Here is a 24,261-nt window from a genome sequence, read left to right as displayed (position 1 = left end):
TCCAGGTTACATGGCCAGTTATTTTGTGTGGGTGCCAAGTATCTGAGGAGCTATTTTTAAAAAGGAATCTGAGAGCCTCTAAAACTGTGTTGATTTTCTGGTTCAGTTGCTCTTCTCATCTTCATTTTCTAGAGTACCTAATGTGTTAAAATCCATATCTAATGTTTCTATTCTCACTGACCTGACACTAGATTATTTTAGAATTGTGGACAGATCTGTTTCAGTTCACTTCTACCTGTTAGCCTCCTACTTTTATCTAGAAATGTTCTTGGGATGCTCTGGCTTAGTTGGATCTCACATTGTTTTCTGAAGGTTTGTTTTTGTCTTCACTGTTTTCTTACTATTTTGCGAGATGATGTTGTTTTTAAAATAGGGTTTATTTTTTTTTGAAACACTTTTTTTTTTTTGCTTTTTGGAGGGGGTAAAGTAGGGCAATTGGAGTTAAGTGACTTGCCCAAGGTCACATGGCTAGTTTTTTGTGTTAAGTGTCTGAGGCTGGATTTGAACTCAGGTCCTCCTGACTCCAGGGCCTGTGCTCTAGTCACTGCACCACCTAGCCACCCCAAAACACAATTTTTACCTACAACTAAATTTCTACCCTTACACCTCACTGTGGCATGGATACCTAGATAAATAATATACTTTATCATAAATGTACCATTATATCAACTTTTTAAAAACCAATCATTTACAAACCTAGCAAAGGGTGGAAAGAAATACTGTGTAGCATAATTCAATTAACATGAAATATATAGGTATTTCGTATTTACAAAAGCAGCAGACTTTGCCAAAGAACACTTACACTCACTGATTCATCAGTTTCTGGTGTTTCTGCTGTCCCACTATCATAGCTCCCTAGCTGTGCCATTTCTAAAAGGGGAAAACAGAAAAAGATTAGAATAGACATGTCAAAAGTTGCAAAAAGACAGAAGGGCTAGGTTGAAACCTGAAGGAAAGATTATGTTTTTCATATGACAGAAAAAAAGCAAAAATTGTAATTCTTAAATGTCACAAAAGCAGAACTTTTGCTCTTTGTAATTTTGTAATAGTTCCATGATTCCTCCTTCTTTCATCCTTTTCTACCTGGTGGGTTTCCACGATCACTTCATTCCATGAAAATTCAAACGCACCATTTGGTTGTGGGTATGTCTAAGTTCCAAAGAGCATTGTAAAGATTCTGTGACTTTCAAAATTGTTGGGGACCTGAAAGGGGATTGAGATCAAAGACTCTCTATATCTGATATGTAAGGGGTGGCAAGTTTTCTTACCTTTTCCTGGAATAAGTATTTACTACATCCCTGTGGCATCGATCTGAATGCCCCATTCAAAATAACCATCCTTGGGCACAAAGCTAAAATTACCTTTATGGTCAAAACAATCCACACTCGTCACCAGGAACATAGATGGCACAGGTTAAAAGCAAACATGCCACAAACCCAGTGATGTACTCAGAAATGTTTCACAACTAGTTCTCTGAGTAGAAAAATAACTACATGCATGAAACACTTTTTAGGTTTAATCAACATTATTAATATCTTCTCTATTACTTTCTTAAGTGTAGACAATCAACAAAACAATAACTAAGCCCAGATTTACAGCCAATTTCTGAGGTATAAATGTTCACACTGAAATTTTAACAATTGGTTCTCAATAGACTGTTGGTGCTGGCTTTGGTGGATTCCTGGCAGCTGTCTCAATTCCACATGCCATAGCCTAAAGACAAGAGTCTCATATCCCTTTGCTCTGAATGAATGGGTCCACAGAAACTATTAGATAACATCAAGCATAGTGGCTCCTGAACTAATTTGGAAACAGGTTACTTTGGGTAATTTACACAGAGAGAACCTATCTGGTGGTTTGGAGGACATGGAAGAGAAGAGGTTGTGAAAAATATGCAGCAAAGTAAAAAAAATTGAAAAAATAATGAAGCATTTGTGATATATAAATTCATATCTAATATTTTTAAGGGGAAACATCATTACAATTGATATTTTCTCCCAAAGTCTCTATTACTTGTTCACTGACAATTTTCACTATATCATACAGGACATTTTGGAACATGCTCAGCTATTCTTATAAATGAGAAAATAGAGAAGTTAATTGTTATGGTCAAGGTCACACAGTAAGGTAACAGCTGAGCCAGGACTATAGCCAAGCCCACCAGACTTCTAGGCCAGTGAGCCTTCCATCGACACCACATACAAGTTTAAGGTCTCAGTCAATGACAGACTTACTTATAAAGGCTCATTTTTTTTTTTGTCTTTTTTTGTAGGGCAATTGGGATTAAGTAACTTTCCTAAGGTTACACAGCTAGTCTTGTGTGTGTGTGTGTGTGTGTGTGTGTGTGTGTGTGTGAAGTGTCTGAGGACGGAACCGAACTCGGGTCCTCCTGACTCCAGAGCCGGCACTTTACTCACTGCGGCACCTAGCTGCCCACTAAAGGCTCATTTTTTAATGTTACAAATTACTTTTCCAGAACAAATTTAATAAAATTGCATTTAATAAGCAATAGTTTTTGGACTATTTGAAATATAATACATTAGCAGATATTTCAAAAGTATCTCCTATATCTTTAGGGATTACTGGAAAATTGTATCTAAATGATTATAAAATGGTGACTTTACATGATTTAAATTAAAAATTAAGCAAACTAATATTCTGGAGTAACAGCAATTTTTGCATTTTACCAATAAGTATCCAAGTAGAAAAGGTAAGTTGGAGTAACCACTTCCTGTTTTCTTTCCACTGCTGTCTAAAAGTGTCTAATAATATGAAGAGTATATATGGTTACAGAGTTGCTTTCAAATAGATATGGATGGATATGGGTAAAATACAGCTATTCTTTATTTTATGGTTCTTCTAAATGAAATCATTCCTACTGACTGACACTCTTGTTTACATGTTAACAATAATTTTGGCAAGTGTTGGAAAAACAGTGATACAAACATGTTCCAAGGTGATGAAAGTTTAAATAATAACACGGACAAACAAAAACATCAAAAAACAAAATAAAAAAGATTAAAAAAATAAATAAAAATAAAAGAAAGTAAAAACAAATAAATAATAACATGAGAGGCTTAAAAGATCACTTTCCAAATTGAAATCAGGAGTATAAAGGTGAGAAAATGATAACCTCTTTTTGACAAAAATGTCAGATGTCCCAAGAAATCAAACACTGGCTTTATTCAAAATGAAAATGGACCCAAGGAATCAAGACAACTGGCTCCTGAATTGCCAGCCCCAGTACCAAGGTTCAGTCTATGTGACATTTACCTCCCAGGGATAAACCTGTGAAGAACTAGGTTTATAATGCAATTGCTGACACGACCTTAAACTCCAGGGGCGTGAAGAGTCACTATAATATACTTTGACAGCCTCCCCCACTCCCCACTCCAATTACTTTCATAAAAAAGAAACAAATTAAAAAATGGTTCTGTTTTAAATAGAATTTTTGCTAAATAACTATTATCTGGGAAACACATATTATTTATAAGCAGTGGGTAGTAATGGATTGGAACCGAGAGTCAGCTTTTGAAGCAGGGAGCTAAGGCATCATTTTGTAATGCCTGAAGAGATTTTTAAAACTCATCTAAATACCATTAAACATCTGCCCTTTTTATTTCATTGATTTGAACCATTTCTGAAGACTCATGATACAAAAAGGTAAAGATGGTAATTTAAAAGCCATGGGGAAAAAATTTCTCCCCAGGGAACTTTTCAGAAATGCAGTCACCAGTCTCTGATAAGTGATGAATCTGTTGTGGTATTGCTTTCAGTACAGTATAAATTTATCTGGCATTATCTCCCAGTAATGCATGCATGATTTCACTGGAAGAAAAGATACTATGGCTATAACAGCAAACAAAGCAAGAGGAAATAGGAGAGACGAGTCTACAGTGGCAGGTTCTCCGGCTTCAGATGGGAAGAATCTTCGTGCCAACATTTACCACCATTACAAACAATTTAGCAAGATAAATACTGTTTTCAAATTCAGTCTAATGAACCAAGAAGACAATTTTGAATGAAATTCTTTCTCATTTCTGGACCTTTCTAGCCAGCACAAAGCCTTCTGTTTTAGTTGATGAGATCAAACCATGTAATGAAAAATGAAGGATATTTTTGTAAAATGTAGTTTATAATAATAGTTTTTAAAAATTACCAAATTGTAGTTTTTAGTTCTGTGCTATAAACTGAATGATCTAACAGAAGTACATCTATTTTTTCTATATGAAAGAAGCACAAACTCTTTTGAAGAAATATTTTTAAATATGACTGAGTTAATTTACTGTAATACTAGTATTTCCTTATTTTCTTAGCAAAAGGAAGCATAAAAGAATTACAGAATGATGGGGCTGAAAAGGACTCTGAGCAATAATCTGTTCAAACTCATTTTACAGGTAGGTAAATTGAAAGCGAAATCCAGCTAGTGAAAGGTTTGGAATTTGAACCCAACCTCATATACTAAGTACAAGCCCAGTGGTTTTTCTATTATCTCTTGTTGTTAAGTCATTTTTCAATTATGTCCCACTCTCTGTGACCCCATTAGGGGTTTTCTCAGCAGAGACATTAGAGTAGTTTGCCATTTCCCTCTCCAGCTCATTTGACATAAGGAAACCAAGGCAAACAAGATTAAGTGACTTTTCCAGGGTCACACAGCTAGTAAGCATCTGAGGCCAGATTTGAACTCAGGAACATGAGTCTTCCTGACTCCAAGACCATCACTCTATTCACTGAGCCAAGTAGCTTCCTTTTCTCTATTTTACTCAGCTGGTTGTGTACTGTACTGATTTTGTATTGTATTGTACTATGTTTTTTTTTGGTATTGTACTAAACTATATTTCTTGGATACCCAATCTGTACTACATAGTACTTCTTACTTAGGAGAGACCATGTGATCTGACTTAGGGAGACCTGGCATTATGATCTCCCTCTCATTACGAGACTGTGTTATCTCTGGTGAGTCATTTAACTTCTCATGCCCCAGTTTAGTCTCTATGATTAGAAGTTGCCAAACGATGTGGTTGATATCTACTAGTAGGGGAAACTTCCTCCCCTGGAATTGTTTATATCAATGAAGTCTCAAGTCTGGTTCAAGGATCTCCTTCTCACCCCTAGCCTTTTCCCTATATTTCTACTCTTAGAATTATTTAAAAGTATTCATTATATTACTTTCAATAAAAATTTACTTTCTTGCTTTATTTATTTCTGAAAAAAAATACAAAATATTTTCAAAAGCAACCAGTGGTATGTAGACAGATTGTTACATAACCAGACAAGAGAAATGTTTTCCTTACAAGCACAGAAACAGGATAGTAGGGAGGAATTTAATACTCCCTTAATATTTCAAATGATGAAGAACTGAAATAATGGCTTAATGAAGTCTCACATATACCCACACATCTCACTTCTTATTTGCGTTTCCGAAATTCACATGCAGAGCCTGCCCATATTAAGAATTGCAATGCTTCTCTGTCTGCTCGGAGTCTGGCAGGACACTGGGATGTCCAGCTCTGTCCATGTACACCATAAACTGGAGGTAGGTAAAAATATAATGAGGCTGCTTTCTGGGTCAGCATGGAATTTCAGTGAGGGTTAACTTGGGTTGTGAGTGGAGATTGGAAAGGGGGAAATAGTTCTTTATGGAAGAGTTGATGGTTTCAAAAGACTCGTCAGCAGGTAACAGAACTTGTCAGAGCAACATTACAAAGCATAAAGAAAGCATCCCTGAGAGACGCCCTTCCCTCCTTTCCACCCCCCCTCCCCCCATGCCCTGAGTGTTCAATATGGGACATTTACCTTCTAAAGGATCCTTATTTAGTCCCAGCTGGCTGATGATATACCTAGGAATGTCTGTTTTAATGCCTTGTCCTTCCTTTGCATGGCCTTCAGCAGCTTCCAAGAGGTAGTAGAATTCTTCAGGATCAAATTCCTATTTGAGGACAAACAGAATCAAGTTATGTTTGAGCTGGGGGTGGTAGTTCTAGGTTCATAGGATTGTAGGTTTAGAGCTGGAAGAGCCATGGAGTCCAATTCTTTCATTTTAAAGAAGAAGAAAGAGAGGAAGACAGAATAAGAGACTATTTAGGGTCACAGCTAATAAGTGTCTGAGGCCTGCAGGAGTCAAATTCGGTTCTTGACTCATGTGTCTAGTACATAATTCACCATGCCAACCTATATAATCTTCTCATTTTAAAGATGAATAAATTAATGCACATAAAGGAAAAAGAACCTTACTAATGTCACACAGCTCACAAAAGGTAGAATCAGAACCCCAAATCTGAGTCTCCAAGATTTCCAATACCCATATCCACCCTATCCTCTTTTCTTCACAAAGTGAGGCTCCTTTTCACCAACATTTTGTGTGATTATTGAATACTACACAAACTTGACAGTTTCTGCTTTGGGCAATATTCATAGGTATCAAAGGACTGAAAACATTTAGAATTATTTTAGATCTTAGTTTAAGTTCCTAAAGCCTACACAAAACATACTTGTGTTTATTTAGTATATATACAATCTATAGATAAGTCTCTTTCCCAATTTCATTTGACTTAAAAATCACTGTATTTACTTTCAGAATTCCCCTTTATTAAAAAGGAAATTAAAATGTTTAGCTACAAAGCTAAATCCAGCTCATTGCCCCACAGTGAAATAATCTGAATCTTAATTTCATTTCTTTGAAAGAATTGTAAAAGTCTTAGAGACCAAAAGACTTTCTCTCCTGTAAGATCTGATTTCACCAAAAAATAAACAGTGTATTAGCAAATAGTCAAAAAATGTTTCCCTATGGTTTCCCAAATTATTAGCTGATTATTATCCTTATAAAATAAAATTAGGAGAAATCTCAAAACACTCTGTTAGCTAGTGAACTAAAGATATATGATTAATACAGATATGATAAGATTCAGTAGAGGAAAATATGGCATACAACCTTCCTTAATACTTAAAGTTACTTTCAAACTTAGGTCATAAATGTCTGTACTTTTAAATATTTTTATACATAATCTCCCTGGCTTTAACCGCATCCATTTAAGTGATTGAATAACAGGGTTTTGTTTTTGGTTTTTGGCGTTTAAACAATCTTAACAATTAATTTTATTTCTTTTTTTTTTAGCATCTTGGAAAACTTTTAAATAGTTAACTTAGAACTTCAGTATTTCACCTGAAACCTGCTCAAGAAAGTTTTTTTGAAGGGCAAACCACTAAATTAATAAACGCCAAATCCAATCTGCCCATGCAGTTACCAGTATGGTGAGCTGGATGAATATAATGTATGAGTGTACTTCTGAACACATCCCCATGAAACCATCCAAAAATGGGTCCTTAGACTCAAATTGGACTTCAAATCACACTGACAGCAATACTAGATACTTCAAAGCCATTCTGAAGTTGAGAGGCTATACTTAAGAATTTTGTTCTCTCCTGATCATGATATATTGTCTTTTACTCCTCTAAGTTATATTTTCTGCTCTTCTATAAAGCAGCAGAGAACCCATGGATGTGATTTGTAACTTCTGTGTTACTTTTAAGCTCACCTACTCTCAGAGCTTTGATTTTGCCCCCAGATGATCTGTCCGTCTATAAAGATTCTCTCTCAAATCATAGGTTAAAACTACATTTTCTTCTCCCCATCAGTTAAGGGAGAAGGGGAAGAGAATAAGCATTTATATAGAGCCTACTCTGCATGAAACACATTAAAAATATCTCATTTGAACCCCACAACAACCCTGGGGGTTAAGTACTTTTATGCTCCCCATTTTATAGTTGAAAAAACTGAGGAAGCAGAGATTAAGTGACTTGGCCATGGTCATGCAGCTAGTTAAGTGTCTGAGGCTGGATTTGAACTCAGGTCTTTCCTGCCTCCGGGCCCAGCACTCTATCCACCATTTCGCCTAGATATCTGCTACATTACATAGTTTCATGGGGCCTGTGAATATTTCTCTGGAAGGGTCATTCAGATCTTATCTGGGATGTTGCCTCCTTTGGCTGTCTCACAGAATAGTTAAGAATCGAAAAAGTCCATACAAAAGCATTCTGAAAAGAGTCATGCATAAAGATTATTAGCACTATCTTTGTGAAACCCAAGTTACATCTTTATTTGCAGGTTTGTTTAAATCTCTTTTAACAGTGCCTAGCTTATTTGAAAATTTATGTGAATTAATGATTCATGTTTGCTGGTAATTTTATTTCAAGTAAATAATAAAGAAAATATATAATAGAAAATATACAATAAAAAAAACCATGAGAGAAAAAAAGAGATTCTTAGCTAAAATTAGGTTACTATGAATTAGCTGAAATATCACTATAAAGAATGAGTCCTTGAGAGCCTACCTGCTCAGCTCTGCATGCAGCTGTAGCTGCCATAGTGCTTTTTCATGAAGAATAAGTTGCTTCCAGCTAACACTCAACAGTGGTATGCCAGCCCAGCCTTTCTCACACCCTTCTGCTGACTCATTTGAGCACCAAATCCATTTCCTCCACCATGGCATCACTACTGAGCAAAACTCATAGGATCAAGCCACCTATGTGGACCATGAGCCAGAGAGGGAGCTGGCAGAAACTAATTCTCTGCGGATGAACCAAGTTTAAGCACAACTAACTCCTGACTATCTCTGGTGATGCTGCAGCCTATCCATAGGCATTCTAGGAGCAATGTGGTCTTCTTCAAAGGTCAGTTCACATATTCTAATCAGGTTTGAATAAAATGGAAGTCTAATATGCAAAACATCATATGACTTACATTCTAATGCAGAGATTTCATGTTGATCAAACCTAAACTTCTCTGCAACATTGCCTCTTTCCAGAGTTAAGAAATAAGAAACCCTCACCATGCCCCTCAACCACTTACCAGGCATTCCAACAAGCGTGCAGGGCGGGCAATTACTATTAGAATCTTTCGAACAAGTTGTTTGATAAATGCCAACTCTCCACTTTCTGAACGGTCATGAGCCTGAGAAAGGGCAAGAAAAAAGAGTCATTATGCAAAATGGTGAAGTTAAATACTAATCAGCAAAGCATTTAAATCAGATAACTGCAAACACCCAACATTATATGTGATTCTTTTTCAAAGGTGGGGGAAGTAGTTACAAGACAGAAAAGCTAATATTTTATTTCTGTTTGGTCATTTTTCAATTGTGTTTAACTCTTCATGACCTCATTTGGGGTCTTCTTGGAAGATACTGGAGCAGTTCGCCATTTCCTTTTCAAGTGCGTTTGATAGATGAGGAAACTGAGGCAAACGGGGTTAACTTGCCCAGGATCACACAGTTATTAAAGTTAGTAAGTTAATATCTAGAGGATGTCATTTTCATGCATGTGAAGATGGTATCCTTTAGGCATTAACTAGCCAATCTAATAAAAAGCTCCTATGCCTAAAGCACAACTAAGGTTCATTTCATGGAAAACAAAATACTGAACCTTAATTGCAAAAACTTTTACCATCTGATTTTTAAGTCAAATGGATAATCGGTCAGTGGTTTTAGTCTGACTGGTGATTAAAGATATCACTATTATTACAGCTTGTTGCTGTTCAGTCATTTCAGTCATGTCTGACTTTTCATGACCCCAAATGGGGTTTCTTTGGTAAAGATGCTAGAGTGTTTTGTCATTTCCTTCTCCAGCTCTTTTTACAGATGAGGAAATTGAGGCAGAGTTAAGTGACTCGTTCAGAGTCACACAGCTAGAAAGCGTGTAAGGTCACATTTGAATTCAGGAGGAAGAATCTTCCTGACTCTAAACCTAACCTCTGTCCATTGTGCCACCTAACTGCTCTATTATAGCAAGACATGGCAAAGGTACCTTAAAGTTTCTATTTGGAGCCCTGTTTTGCAGAGGGGAAAGTGATGTCTACACACCTAAAGTAACATTAGCTTCACTTGTGATAGTCTGAATGAATTTTCTTATTATGTAAATAATTTAACACATTCAAGGAAGAGAGAACATGTATGAAATGTGGATAAAATTCAAATCTAATCATACTTCCAAAATACTGAAAGGAGTTGGCTATCAGGTCACTGGATAACACTTAGACTTTGATACATGTATGGTTATATATGGTACATTTATAGTATACATTTACATTTATAGTACATTTATACTATTATGTATACATATTTAGTATAGGGGAGATAATATAAACACAGAAGCCTTATGTAATACTATCTGTAGCTATCTGTTTTTATTTGATTTTTCCTAATACAGTGGTTCTCAGTGTTTTTTTGTTCAGCTGACCCTTCAACAAAACCAAAATGTGTTGTAAATTCTCCGGGTAATTTAATATACTACTCATTATACCCTTTTACACTTGTTCATTAAGGGTTTACAATAACTAAAATGAAAACTTTTACCCCCAAAGCTCCAAATTAAAATTTATTATTATATAATTATGATAAAATATGACATTTTATTCTACCTATCATTATAAAAACTAAATATCTAAACTTTAAATAAATCAATGTGTACATGATCATGAAAGTTTCTAAATTCTCTGGAAAATCATTAAATCCATAAACACTTATAAAAACACCAACTATGTGTAAGATGCTGTGCTAAGCACTGAGAATACTGAAAAGGCAAAATATAGTTCCAGCCCTTGAGGAGTTCATCTATATAATTTGAACACACACATGCACACACACACACACACACACACACTTGTTGCTAAAAAGGAAAAAAATATATATATTTCAAACATAATTGGGCAATTATTTACTGTTTATTGCACTGCTACAGAATTTTTAGCATGAAATCCCAGGACCATCACCAAGAACCCCCAAGGGGTTTACAGACCACTAAACAGGAAGTGCTGTTTTATTAGACAGACTCTGAGGGCCATGAGAAAAGGAACCCAAATGTTTTTCATCCATGTACACAGTAAGCACTTAAAATTTTGTTTAGATTGAGTCTTTTTTTTTTCTTTTTAGCATGGCCAACACAGGAATTTGTTTTGCTTGACCATACAGGTTTGTAACAAGGGTTTTGTTTTTCTTTCTCACTGGTGAAAGGAAGGGAGAGACATAAGGGAAAGCAGATCGGAAGGAGAGAAGGTTATTAAATGGCAGGTAGAGGTTAAGTGACTTGCCCAGGGGCACACAGTTAGTTACTATATGAGACTGGATTTAAAGTCAGGTCTTACTGACTCCAGGCCAAGCTCCCTACCACTCACTAAAAATGTTCTCCCTCCAAGGTTGATAATTCAAATAAGACCTTTTTCAATCATCCATTCTGGCCTTGCCATAGAATTGGATACTGTTGACTATCATCTCACTCATGAGACTCATTCTACCTACCTCTCTGTCTTTAAGATGGCTGCTCATCTTCCTCCTAACACCTTAAACCTGGCTGCTCCAAGTTCTGTTCCTGGTCTACTTTCTTCTCCTTTCTATACTCTCTTGCATGGCATTCTGGGAATGCTTCCCAAATCTATAGCCTACCTTTGTTCTCTCTATGATTCAATCCCGCATTTCTCTTTGCCTGTACATCTTGCTATGGAACAGGCAGTTTTATTCCCACACTGAAAGGGAACAATAAGCAATAAAGAATCATAGTGATACTTTAGTGATAGTGAATCAGGTGAGAAGCTAATATATGCAAGTCTGTTTGGGACAGTTGCATCAAGGCTGTTCATGAGCTATTTTACATTCCACTTCTACTGAATAAAGTCTGATAAAGACCACATAAACTCTTTTCCCCCCCAGTGGTTTCTATCTCTGTGATTGACTCTCACTCTCTTCACTAGACTGCTGCCATAGTTTCTCTGGTACCTGATAGTTTGATGCACAAGGACCTGTATTTCTGCATTTCTAACTACCTTTTGTAAATAACCACCTGAATTTTCTGCTGACAAGTCAAATTCAAAACATTTAAAATGTAACTCATAATCTCAACCTCACTGTTCCTTTCCCCCTATCAAACAAACACCATACATAACCCTTACTTCTGTTTCTGTGGCTTCCCCCCTCACTATATTTCCATAGTCCTACCTGATACCTAGGCTCATAACCTCAGTCATCTTTCACTTCTTGTCCTCTCTTATTCATACCTTTCCACAGCCCAATCAGTTGCCAAGATCTGTCAAGTCTACCTAGGAAATACCTCTCACACCCAATTCTGTCTTTTCTACTTCCACTACCCTAGTAAGGACCTCCTTATCTAACCTCTCAGCTGGACTTCTTTAATATGTTTTTTTTTCCTTTTTTGGGAGCAGTGGTGGTAACAGATTTCTAAATGATCTTCCTTCCTCTATTCTCTCCCTTCTCCATTCAATCTTTACGCTGTTGTCTGCTTAATCTTCCTAATGCAATATTCCTCTGATCATGCCAATTCTCTACCCAAAAACTTTCAGCATCTTTCCATTGCCTATAAAAAACTCCTCCCCATCAAATTTAAGACTCTTCATAAACTGGTTAATAAACTTTTAATCATTTCCCTTTATAAAGTTTACATTTAAGCCAAATTGAATTATTTGCAGTGCTGTTTTCAGTCTATCCACTATAATTTTCCTCTTGCCATTTGCCATGCCCATGGAATGGACACTACTCTGTAATAACTGGTTGAAATCCTTGCCTACCTTAGATATCCTTCTTAAATGTTCCTGCTTAAAATTCTCTCTCCTGGGGCAGCTAGGTGGTCAATGAATAGAGTACCAGCCCCAGAGTCAGGAGGACCTAATTTCAAATCTGACCTCAGACAGTTAAATACTTACTAGCTATGACATTGGGCAAGTCACTTAACCCCAAATTGCCCGGCTTCCCCCTCCCCTCAATAAAAACCCCCAAAATTTCTCTCTCCGTCCTGAAATGTCTCACAGCTCTCTATCTGGACTTCTCACTGGCACGGATCACATTCTCTCTTCTAATTAATATAAAAATAATTTAAGTGGATGTGGCTGTCTCCCAATTAGACTATAAACTTTTTGAGGGAAGGGCACATATATTTGCCTAGTATAGTACTTTATGTACAGAAGGGGCTTAATAAATGTTTCTTAAATCCTATGTGTAGAAAAGCAAAAGGCAAAGAGGCAAAGAATGAAAGCAAATGTAGAAAAGGAAAAATGAAAAGATGATTGGTGATTAATGGGAGAATTGAGTATGTTCAAGAGAAAAATACACAACGGAAGCATGGAAGATAATTTTAACTTATTCCTTCTTTAGGATTAGATTATTTAGTTTCCAATTAATTTTTAATCTATTCTTCCATGGTCCTTTATTGAATGCAATGTTTATCGTATTGTGGTCTAAAAATGGCAATTTAATATCTTTGCATTTGTTTGTAAGGTTTTTATGCCCTAATATATAGTCAATTTTTGTAATAGTGCCTTATACAGTTGAGGAAAAGTATACTCCTTTCTGTTCCCATTTAATTTTCTCTACAGGTCTATCATATCTAACTTTTCTAAGATAGGAGAGACTTTTATAAATATTTAAATTACACTTAAAGTTTCTAACTTTTTATCTTCAATAAAGACAAGATTATGTAAGACATAATGAATACCAAGAAGCCACGTGTGTTTTTTTTCTTCTCAAAGATAATCATCTCCTCATTCATATATTTTTTTAAATCCCTTTTCCTTTTATATTGACAATAGAAGTTGCACAATGAGGTTCCTATCTAATACAATAGCATCACTGTTTTATGTATCTAAGAACAACACAAAAAAACTGAACAAAATATCAGAACCTTTCAGAAGGGCTTTGCATGAGGAAAGGTAAATTCTGAAGAAGAAAAAAAGGTTTTATCTCATTAAATCACTTAAGTTATGGAAATCCTATCATAAAAACTATAAAAATACATATTAATTTCCTTTCTAATTCCAAGCATTATCATATAAAATGAAAACACAAAAGTTATTACTCAAAGAAGATTTTATCTACTAATTTTACAATTTAAAAAGAGGGGGGGGAGAAACTAGCCCAGCTTTGATTAAAAAAAAACCATTCATTTTGAAAGAGAACTATGATTGGGAAGAGAAACATTTGGTTCTGGTTGTCAGCAATGTTCTACTAAATGAGAACACTAAAAGATATCGTGAACATGTTTCTATTTTAAGCCTTGGTCAAAATAAAATTGTGACCCAGATCTGAGAGTAGGATCTATTTTCTTTTCACAAATACACCTAAGCAAAAGGATTGAGGCATCCCAAAACCATCCCGTTTGAATTGACCTCAACCTCATAACTTTAAAAAAGCATTAGCTAAAATAAACTGCTCACAGCTCAGGGGGACACTTTCCTGAGTTATCCAGAATGGCACATTGCATTAAGAGGCCATAGGAAATCCTACTATCCCTTGAATGTCTATTACAGCTGGGAAGCAACAACATACAACATGTTCCCACACTGCACTCTAGTGCAGGCACCTTGACCAGCCTTGTGTGCTTTCTTTTATTTTTAACATTCTCAGCCCCTGATATCTACGGCAAATGTGATTCTGAAGAGAGTTTTAACTGTTGAAAAGAAAAATGGTGAATAGAAATGTTTTTATCTGTTGAGATAGGGGCATTGTACAAGAAATCAATCAATCACGGAATCAACAAACATTTATTAAGCAACTGCTGAGTGGCAGGCAGGGCAACTGCTGGGATATCACCACAAAAATGAAATAATTTCTATATTGAAGAAGCTTACAGTGAAGCACAAAAGATGTTTTTATTGACAAAGGAATGACTTTTATGCTATAAACACACTCGTCTAAACCAATCAATGGGACTTGGTCATCACCCATCATGATGCCAATTCAGAACATTCCAGAGTTAACCCATGGCAAAGAGAAATTCATCCATGAAAAAGGCTAGCAGGGGTATGGCAGACAGACACATGGAGAAAAAAAAATTTGAGTAGTGTGTTTCACTGGGATCACTGGCACACATATGCTGCCAAACAAATTAGGAGGAAATCATGAAACTAGGCTAACTGGGTCTATTATGAATTTGTTATATAATTTGACTAGGCCCTCACAGTTGCCAGGTGATCCTTTTACACCTGTCTAATTATCTCTGTCCCACTCACTACAGAGTATCCTCCAAACCTTTTTATCCTTCCTCAAATTGTCCATGTGTTCCCCCTTCTTCCATCATCTCAGCTAAGAATCTTGCCTCACATTTTACTGAAAAAACAAACAAAAACACTATAGTCACGTGCTGGGAGGTCCCTTTCCTCGCCTCCTCTTCCCATATCACCTAGAAGCCTTCTATCACTATCTCCTCCTTCATCCCTGTATCACACAGTGAGGTGGCCCCTCTAATTGCCAAAGCAAGCTTTTCTACATGCACAAGTGATCCCCTTCTATCCCATTTTCTCCAGGTTTTCCCCTCTACCACGTCCACTCTCACACTTCAATTTCTCCCGCTCTCATGGCTGCTTCCCTGTTGCCTACAAGCATGCCTATGTCTCTCCCAATCCCAGAAAACCTTCCCTTGATCCATCCTTCCCTGCTCTTCTCTCATGTCTCTACTGTCTTCTGTGGCTAAACTTTTTTGAGAAGGCCAACTACACTCGGTGCTTCCACTTCCTTTCCTCTCACTCTGGTCTTAACTCTGCAGTCTGGCTTCCAATCTCAACATTAAACCAAAATTGCTCCCTCCAAAGTTAACGACCTCTCAACAGCCAAGTCCAAGGGCCTCTTCTCAGTCCTTTTCCTTCTTGCCTCCTCTGTAGCCTTTGACACTGGTGATCACTTTCTCCTAACTGATATTCCCTTCTCTCTTAAGTTTTCAGGACACTGGTCCCCCTAGCTCTCCTTCTACCTAGTGACCACTCCTTCTCAGTTTCCTTTGCTGGATCCAGGTCATGCCTGCTAAGTGGGAATATACCTCAGGGTTCTTCCTGGGTCCTCTTCTCTTCTTCCTCTATATTATTTCACTTGGTTATCTAATTAGCCCCTATGGATTCAATTATTATATTTATGTTAATGATTCTTAAATCAACTTATCCAACCCTAATCTTTCTGCTGACCTCCATTCTTGCATTTCCCATGTCTTTTGGATGCCTCTAACTAGCAGCATCTTGAACGCAACATATCCAAAACTGAATTTATTTTCCCCCAAATTCTCTGCCTTTCCAAACTTCCCAGTCCTAGTTGCCCAGACTTAAATTTTGAGAATCACACTTGACTCCTCATTCTCTTACCATCTATAGCCAACCTATTGTCAAGGCCCATCAATTGTACCTCGGCAATATTTTGCATAGGACCCTTCTCTTCTCTGATACCACCTTGGCTAAGGCCCTCACTACCTCAGTCCATCCTCCATTCAGCTGTCAAAGGAATCTTCCAAAAGCACAGGTCTGACCCCGTTACACTCTCTACCTTCACTCAATAAATTCCAGTGTTTTCCTAATGTCTTCACACCTTGTACTCCCTCTTCCCATTACTCTGATTCAATGACACTGGCCTCTTTGCCCTTCTTCACAAGACAGTACATCTCCCGATTCTGGGTAAGTTTTCCTTGGCTGTCCCTCATGCCTGGGATGCTCTCCCTCCTCATCTCTGCCCCCAGCTTCCTTCAAGTCCCACTTAAAACCTGTCTTCTACAGGAAGCTTTTCCTGATCCCCTTTAATAGCAGTGACTTCTCCCTGTTAATGATTTCCAATTTGTCTATAGCTTGTTCATATCTCATTTGTTTGTATGCTGTCTGCCCTTTTAGACCCTGAGTCCCACAAGAACAGGGACTGTCTCTGCCTTTCTTGTATCCCTAGGGTTTCTTAGCATGGTGCCTAGCACATAGGAGGCAACGAATAAATGTTTACTGATTAGTACAGCACACATCTGATAATATCACTATGGCTCAGACTGATGAATAAAAGCTGAACACAATCTGTGATTGGGTAAGGGAGTGAGTGAGTGTGAGTGTGTGTGTGTGTGTGTGTGTGTGTTGAGGAGTGGGGAGGTTTCTGATCATTCTCTTTTCATGGTACTAGTAAGCCAAAATACCCTTGTTCAACGGATGGATTCTTAAGATTGAAACAGGAAACATTAGGACCAATCTGGGAATAATGGGAACACTATGGAAAACAGTAAGGGGCAGCTAGGTGGCAAAGTGGATAAAACACCAGCCCTGGAGTCAGGGAGATATGAGTTCAAATCTGGTCTCAGACACTTACTATCTGTGTGGCCCTGAACAAGTCACTTAACCCCAATTGCCTCCTCCCTTAAAAAAAAATACAAAAAGAAAGAAGTAAAAAACAAAAAGAGCAATGGAATCAAAGGAAGCCTCAGCCACAGGGCTTATTGGCAGCATTTTGGGCTTTAACTTGTACCTTCCAACAAGATGCTTGCCATTTAAAAAAGCCCAGTTGTCCCTAGGGGAATCAAAAGTCATTTACATAGGTTCTTTGTTATGATTTTCACTAGTCCTTTCAATTAAAACTGCACCAGGATTAGATTATTGCTTGCTGTTAAGTCAAGCATACTTCAGCAGTGAGCTGACATGTGGTGTAGCGCACATACTACCTCACCAAAAATTTCCCCTAAGATTTAGTTATGATGGGGTAGTTCATCGTGCTTATTAGCACATATTTATGCTAATGAACCCAGAGTACAACCTTAAGTGATGTTAAGACAGGGCCACTGTATGTCCCATAATCCATTTAGACAAAATGCATCTAATAAACTTGATTACTGGTTTTATTTGTTGTTGATCTGCTTCAGTTAGCTAGAGGAACTCTATTATTGATTTAGTCCACTCAATAATCCCCTCCCCCCATCCCTTCTGCAACATGTCCTACACACTCCCAGGGGTGTCATCAAGAGTTATGCATGCAAGTGTTAGGCCCAGACAGGCCCTCTCTTTATCTTTCATTTTGGAAATGGGATGGTTTAAAAAAAAAAAAAGAGCTGACACTAGTGAAAATTTAAGGTTTGCCATTTGCTACCCAACACCATGCAGGTTAATTAACAGGGCATATAGCTCGAAAGAAGCTGGTACTTTTCCATTTACCCTTTTCAAGATATTAGTACTAGATAGCTTCATAAAGGCATGCACACATACACAGGCAATTTATAACTTGAGGACTAGGGGAAAAAAAATGACTGCTTCTAAATCCTTCACAATCCACTTATCCCAGAGTCATATGTGGTTGGGCCCTGAGGTTTCCACAAAGGTTACTGCATTAACTTTTTAATTACATTAAACAACAACCAGCATGAATTTATAGCACTTCATCTATTTCTTTTTACTTGAGACAGCAACCTCATCTACTTCATTGCCACAACTTTTAAGCAAATGTTCTCATACAATTTTTCAGCAAAAGATAATTATCTCTGAACGATGCACGGTTCATACCTCCTGTAGCAACTTATCTAATTTGTGCTGTAATTCGAGGAAGTATCGTGAGGTGATGAGGCCCTGGTGGGATTTATCCAAGCAATCTCGAGCCAGTTCAATGATCTGATGGTGGGTGAAACTGAGCACTCCATCTGCCAGGGGGAGGACGTTATCAGGAGAATAGTTGGTGATAATTTCCTGTAGACGTTCTTCCATCTGAGCTGTAGCCTATTAACAAAGGAAAAAAAAAACCAGGTATGATATGACATACACATGTAAATTCCCAATTATGTTATCACAATAAACTAGCACTTTCTGAAGCCTCTGGTTATTTTTAAGAACAAATATAGGTAGTAATATGAGAAATACTACCATGTAAATAATGCTCCATAACATGGAATGCTAACCTTTCATATTCCCTGGTTGCAACCTGGCAAATGAATGTAAGTTTCTCCCTACAGCTCAGATAACATGCAAACCCTGGGACATCTTCATTTCTTCGCTGGTTCTACTCCAGAGGGTCTGTTACATATGCCCAGTGGTCTTTGTTGTTATTGTGTTAAGAAGCATTGAAGGGGTTGTTAGTGCAAAAAGTTTAAGAAGCCCTGTTGTAAGGGACAGAGATAGGGCAGGGATAGGATTGGTGATTTCATTACAATGGAGAACCCCCAGGTGAGAAAACCCCTTTGAGCAGCGCAGGTATTGGCTCCTTCTCTGCAACTAAGAAGGAGTTGCCTAGAGCACCGATTGATTTGCACACGTGTCAGAGGTGAGACTTGAACCCAGTTTCTCTGGATATGAGGCCAGCTCTTTGTCCACCATGGTACACCACTTCCCTTGTTACCTTTGCATCCCTCCTCCCTGAAATCTATTTCATATATAAAAGCACAAGAAGATTCTCTTGGTAAATCCTAGGATTTCATTTTCCAACTTCATTCAATTCCTTCTAATTACCTAGTCTTGATTCCTGGCCTGAGATATCCCCAATCATACACCACTGTACTCCCTTTCTCTGATATTTACTTCCTCCCAACGCTCATGTCTCTCCCCAATAAAGCAAACAGTTTCTACAAAGAATCAGTGTCTACTTCCCTACTGCACAACTGACATGTGATAAATAGCTCAAACTGCTTTAATCAATGACATCAATGTTGGACTCATTAAAAATAATAAGCACTCTGTGCCTGATTTATGAAACCAAAGGTTTCCTTTTGTTCCCTTCCTTGGGGTTACAAGGGTGGGAGGGCTGAAGCGGGAGGAAAATGGAGGATTTTCCAAGGGTTACCCCTCTTCCCTCAAATCCAAACCGTTTGGGGAATGAGGAGAATGATAAGAAAAGAATATGCCATAGCTCCTCCTGGTCAGGGTCCTAGCCTTTTATTTCCTCTTCATGATGACCTAATTCTCATTCAAAGAGCTAAAGAAGCAAAATGACACTTTCCACTTTCCGCTCTAAGTCAATAATTAACTTTCAAAATATAATGAGGGGAGAAGTGGGAAGGTTGTGAGAGTAGATGGGGTTGGGGAGAAAATGGAAAACAATCCAAAACTCATTCTGCCTATGTGTATGGATAACCTGTGAGATTATGGGTGAAAGGGAGAAAAAAAGAGAGCTTCTCATGGCATAACAAGTTATTCCTAGAACACAAATAGCATGAAGGGACCAGAAGTGACTTTTGATTTAAAAAAAAACTACTGAACAATAGCCTCTTACACTGTATAAAACCAGCAAAAATTAATTTTAGAACCAGTTCAGTAATACCTAAAGAAAGAAGGGTCAGTTCTCAGCAGTTTTTTTTTTTTTAAATTATAGTGATTTTATCTTTTTAATAAGAGTTTGGTGCCTGCTTTATGAAACTCATTACTAGATTGGATCATTACTTCCAATAACAAAACTACATACTTAAAACCTATGCTGCCTGTTTGTGGAGATGCTGTGCATCTTAAACACAATTCATTACCTTTGGGAACCTTTCTTTGTAGACATGGTTCATCATAATTATTTCATGGTCACAGCAGGCGGGAGAACGTCCGGGGCTGCAAGTGAAGCACATTATCCTTTTAAACTTGTCACAGCATGTAATGAAAGGAGGTTTCATATTTATAAACAATCTGTTTGCATGCAAAGTACTATGCAGCCTTCGTTACAAAAGCAGATTACATAATAAACTACAGACTCAGCCATTTGTGTGTGTGTGTATACATACACATATTAAATAGTACATGAAAATACTGAATAGTACATGAGAGGCAGAAAGATGGGATTCCACAAAAGAACTTTACATTAGAACACAGTGCAGAGAGCAGCAATTTTATTTGATTAACTGGACTTTATTGTTTGTCATAATATTGGTGACAGGAACTCAGGAGAAGCAATTAAAATGGTGTTTAAAACAAAATACACCTTTGCATAAAGTTCTTTTATTTTATTCCATAAATTAAAAATAGAATTAATAAAAATGCATGTTTTATTCCATAAATTAAAAAATAAAATTTAAAAATTCTTTTACTAAATCTAATTAGTCACTAATATTAAAAGAAGGTACAGTGTCATGGACCCTTCAAATTAGGGGTGCTTAGCCTTTTTTATGCCATTGATCTCTTTGGTAGTCTGGTGAAGCCCATAGACCCCTTCTTAGAGCTACTTTTTTAAAAGTGTAAAATAAAACACACAGGGGTAGAGGGGTAACCAACTGTATTGGAAAAGTCATAAATACATTTTAAGAAATCCACAGATCCAGGGTTCAGAACTCATGCTTTAAGTAGCTATTTCATACTTGTACCAGGAACCAGCAGTTTGTCTCATAACACTGAAATGGATAAAATTCTTTCATAGCCTACATGTCCCATGCTGAGTACCGCATCCTTTATTTAATCACCAAAATGCATTATACATTTGCATGGGATGCTGAGTGAGGCACCATGTATTGGCAAATCTACTGTGTACTAAACATGGAAGATGCATAAAGAAAGAAGTGCATGAGATCTTACTGAGAGAGGAATACATTATATGAATACAGAGGAGAGAATCCAGGTTGCCCTGGTCAAACACCTGCAGTCTTATGTTCACTTCTGAGCATCACAGTTTAGGAGGGATGCATAATCTGGAGAAAGTCCAGAGGAAATGGTCTAATCAGGATAGTGAAAAACTGAGTTTATGTTAAATAAAAACCAGTTGAAGGAACTGGGGATGTTTCAACCTGGAGAACAGAACACTTTGTATGTATTGATAACGACTCCAATACAATTAGTTTCCCCTCTAGTCCTGTGTATTTTATTTTATGCCTTTAAAAAAAGTGATTCTGAGAAGGGGGTCCGCTGGGGGCAAGGGGAACAGTGAGATGTTAGTTGTCTTTGGGTGCCCAAAGGACTACTACCGTGTTTCCCCGATAATAAGACCTATCCCGAAAATAAGCCCTCCCCTTACTGTGTAAGATTCCTCTAAAATAAGCCCTCCCCCTAAAATAAGCCCTATTGAGATTGCTACTGTAGTGAAGGTGATCCCCTGCGCTACACACTACATTACGGTACCCTCTGTATGCACTGTCCCCACCACCCCGTGAAACGCACGCCGTGCTCCGAGCTGCATCCAATCAGAGCTGCAGCAGTGAGCGCGTCATCCTGTTCTTCCCCAGTGATTTGCTTATTGAATAAAGGTACATTTTTTTGTTCACATTTACCTGTTTATTAAAATTGCTGTCAATGTTCATTAAAACAAGCCCTCCCCTGAAAATAAGCCTTCTGGTGTTTTTCTGTCCAAAAAAAATAAGACAGTGTCTTATTATCGGGGAAACACGGGTATGTGGAAAAGAGATTAGATTTGTTCTCTTTGTCCCCTGGGGCAGGGCTAAGAACCACAGGAAGAAGCAGCAGGGGCAGATTTAGTTTTGAAGTCAGGAACAATTTCCTAACAATTAGAACCGTCCAGAAGCAGAATGAGCTACATTGGGACACAGTAGGTTCGACCTCACTGGAGGTACCTTCAAGCAGAAGGTGGTCGGTGATGCTGGAGGGCAGATTTCTTTTTCAAGTATGGGTCGGACTAGGTGGCCACTGAGGTTTCTTCCAGTTCTGAAATTCTGGGATTCCGTTGTTTTGTGTTGCTGTTGTTGTTTTTAATTCCCATAATATATTTACCATGTTCTTCCTGCCTGCTATGGGTTTGTTTTTTTAAAGCATACAGATTTTCTTGCTTATCTGAGTAAATATGTGGGAGGTTTTGTTAAATAAAAAATAGTGCCCATAGAATATTTGGTAGAATATGCATTTCTCTCAAGGAGCTTTGATATCTAGATGGCATAATGGAGTCTGGAATCAGGAGGCCGTGAGTTTGAACCTGACCTCAGACACTTAAATAGCTGTGTGATCCTAGGCAAAGTCACTTAATGACCATTTGCCTCAGTTTCCTCATCTGAAAATTAGGCTAATAATTAACACCTATCTCCCAGAGTTGTTGTAAGGACATCATGAGATAATGTTTGTGAAGCATTTTGCAATCCTTATAATACTAGCTACTATTAAATTAGTTTTCCTTGAGATCTCAGAGATTTTTTAAAAATGTATTCTTATATATTATATGATTAATAAGTGCTGTAGTATTGTTAATTTAACTATAAGATTCCATTTATTAAATAAGGACAGAATTTTTTTTAAAAAAAAGAGAAAAGGATCCTGAAGCTGAGAAGTGATGTTGAACCTAAATTCAAGTAGCTCTGGTTCCTGAAATCTTAGATTAGCCAGAGCCAGGGTCCAAGCCTCCAGATGATATTTCAGCTGAAACAATGCTTCAGTGAGACCTACTAAACTCAGTGTTTTATTTATTTATCCATTATTTACTTATTAACTTACCCATCCATTCATTTATTTATTCCACTTGGTTTTCATAGAAAATACTGGAATTAAACTTTGAAAAAAAAATCAGGTGGTACTTTGACACAGGAAGGGAACCTTATCAGAAGGAGAAGTAAATAAGGAAACCTGAAGCTCTATCTATGAGAGGCTGCCTGGTATAGTAGATAGAAATTTGTTTTTTCAGATTCAGAAAAAAAAATGAGTTCAAGTTTTACCTTTAGTCACATAATCCCGGGCAAGTCATTCAAGTACTAAGAAAATAAAGCTGAAAATGTGCATTGATGGAGGAAGTGACCCACACTGATGAACTCACAGGTTCAGAGGCCCAACCCTGACTAAATGTGATCTTTATTGATTTAAACTTGTTATGTAGGTAAAGGATATAATCAGAGGGATGGTTCACTTGGAAAGGACATGGGTTACTCTTGTGAGAGTTAGAGGTAGCTGAAGAACAACAAGGGTGTCCCATGGCTATCTAGGCAAAGTCAAGAGATCAAGAAGAAGGCCCCCATAGCTCTCTCATGGTAGAACACTGACAAGTTACATAGGATGAGAAAGCGTGCATGCAGGGGGTACCTACGTCAGTGAGATCCAACTTATCTAAGTAAGAGCATACTTTCTTCTACTTCTGCTGACCTTACCTACCTACTTTCCTTTCTTCCTCCTTCCTATCCTTACTCCTTCCTTTCTTCCTCCCTCTCTCTCTTTCACCCATTCCATTTTCTCTTCCTTTCTTTCTTTCTTCATTTCTTTCTTTCTTTTCCTTCCTTCTTTCCTTCCTTCCTTCCTTCCTTCCTTCCTTCCTTCCTTCCTTCCTTCCTTCCTTCCCTCCCTCCCTATCTTTTTTAAAAGACTGTATCTCCCTATCTCACTTGGGCTACAGTACAGAGTCTCACTTCACTTTGATTGGCACAAGAACTTTGATGTCTTTCATTTCTGATCTAGGCTGCTTGCCTCTCCTAAGGTAACCTGGTGCTGAATTTAATGCAGATACCCAATCAATGTTAGTACATTGCAGATCATCCCTCTAGAGCTCAACCTCAGCCTCCCTGGTAGTAGGGATTATAGATATGCATCATCTTGCCTGGTTGACCCTGGTTTTCAAGGAAGTCTTGAAAAGCAAGAAGAATTAGACTCTTAACTGCTCCTGA

General features: G+C 37.6%; 1 protein-coding gene across 1 annotated transcript in view; it reads right to left on the bottom strand.

Annotated features, from left to right (window-relative positions):
- Nucleotides 1-24,261, bottom strand: part of MAST4 (microtubule associated serine/threonine kinase family member 4) — an 808,407-nt gene that overhangs the window by 60,408 nt on the left and 723,738 nt on the right. The window contains exons 10-14 of the mRNA XM_069096541.1: nucleotides 20,221-20,296; nucleotides 18,278-18,487; nucleotides 8,849-8,950; nucleotides 5,797-5,929; nucleotides 803-870 (exon numbers count right to left, since the gene is read on the bottom strand). Of these exons, the coding sequence (XP_068952642.1) occupies nucleotides 803-870; nucleotides 5,797-5,929; nucleotides 8,849-8,950; nucleotides 18,278-18,487; nucleotides 20,221-20,296 (589 nt within the window). The remainder of the gene's footprint in view (nucleotides 1-802; nucleotides 871-5,796; nucleotides 5,930-8,848; nucleotides 8,951-18,277; nucleotides 18,488-20,220; nucleotides 20,297-24,261) is intronic.

This window comes from Petaurus breviceps, unplaced genomic scaffold (assembly GCF_028583685.1).
Source record: "Petaurus breviceps papuanus isolate PSGF00001 unplaced genomic scaffold, PetGlider_PUasm1.0 229, whole genome shotgun sequence".
NCBI lineage: Eukaryota > Metazoa > Chordata > Mammalia > Diprotodontia > Petauridae > Petaurus > Petaurus breviceps.
Note: the sequence above shows the minus strand (reverse complement) of the source record. Positions and strands in the feature narration are given on the sequence as shown.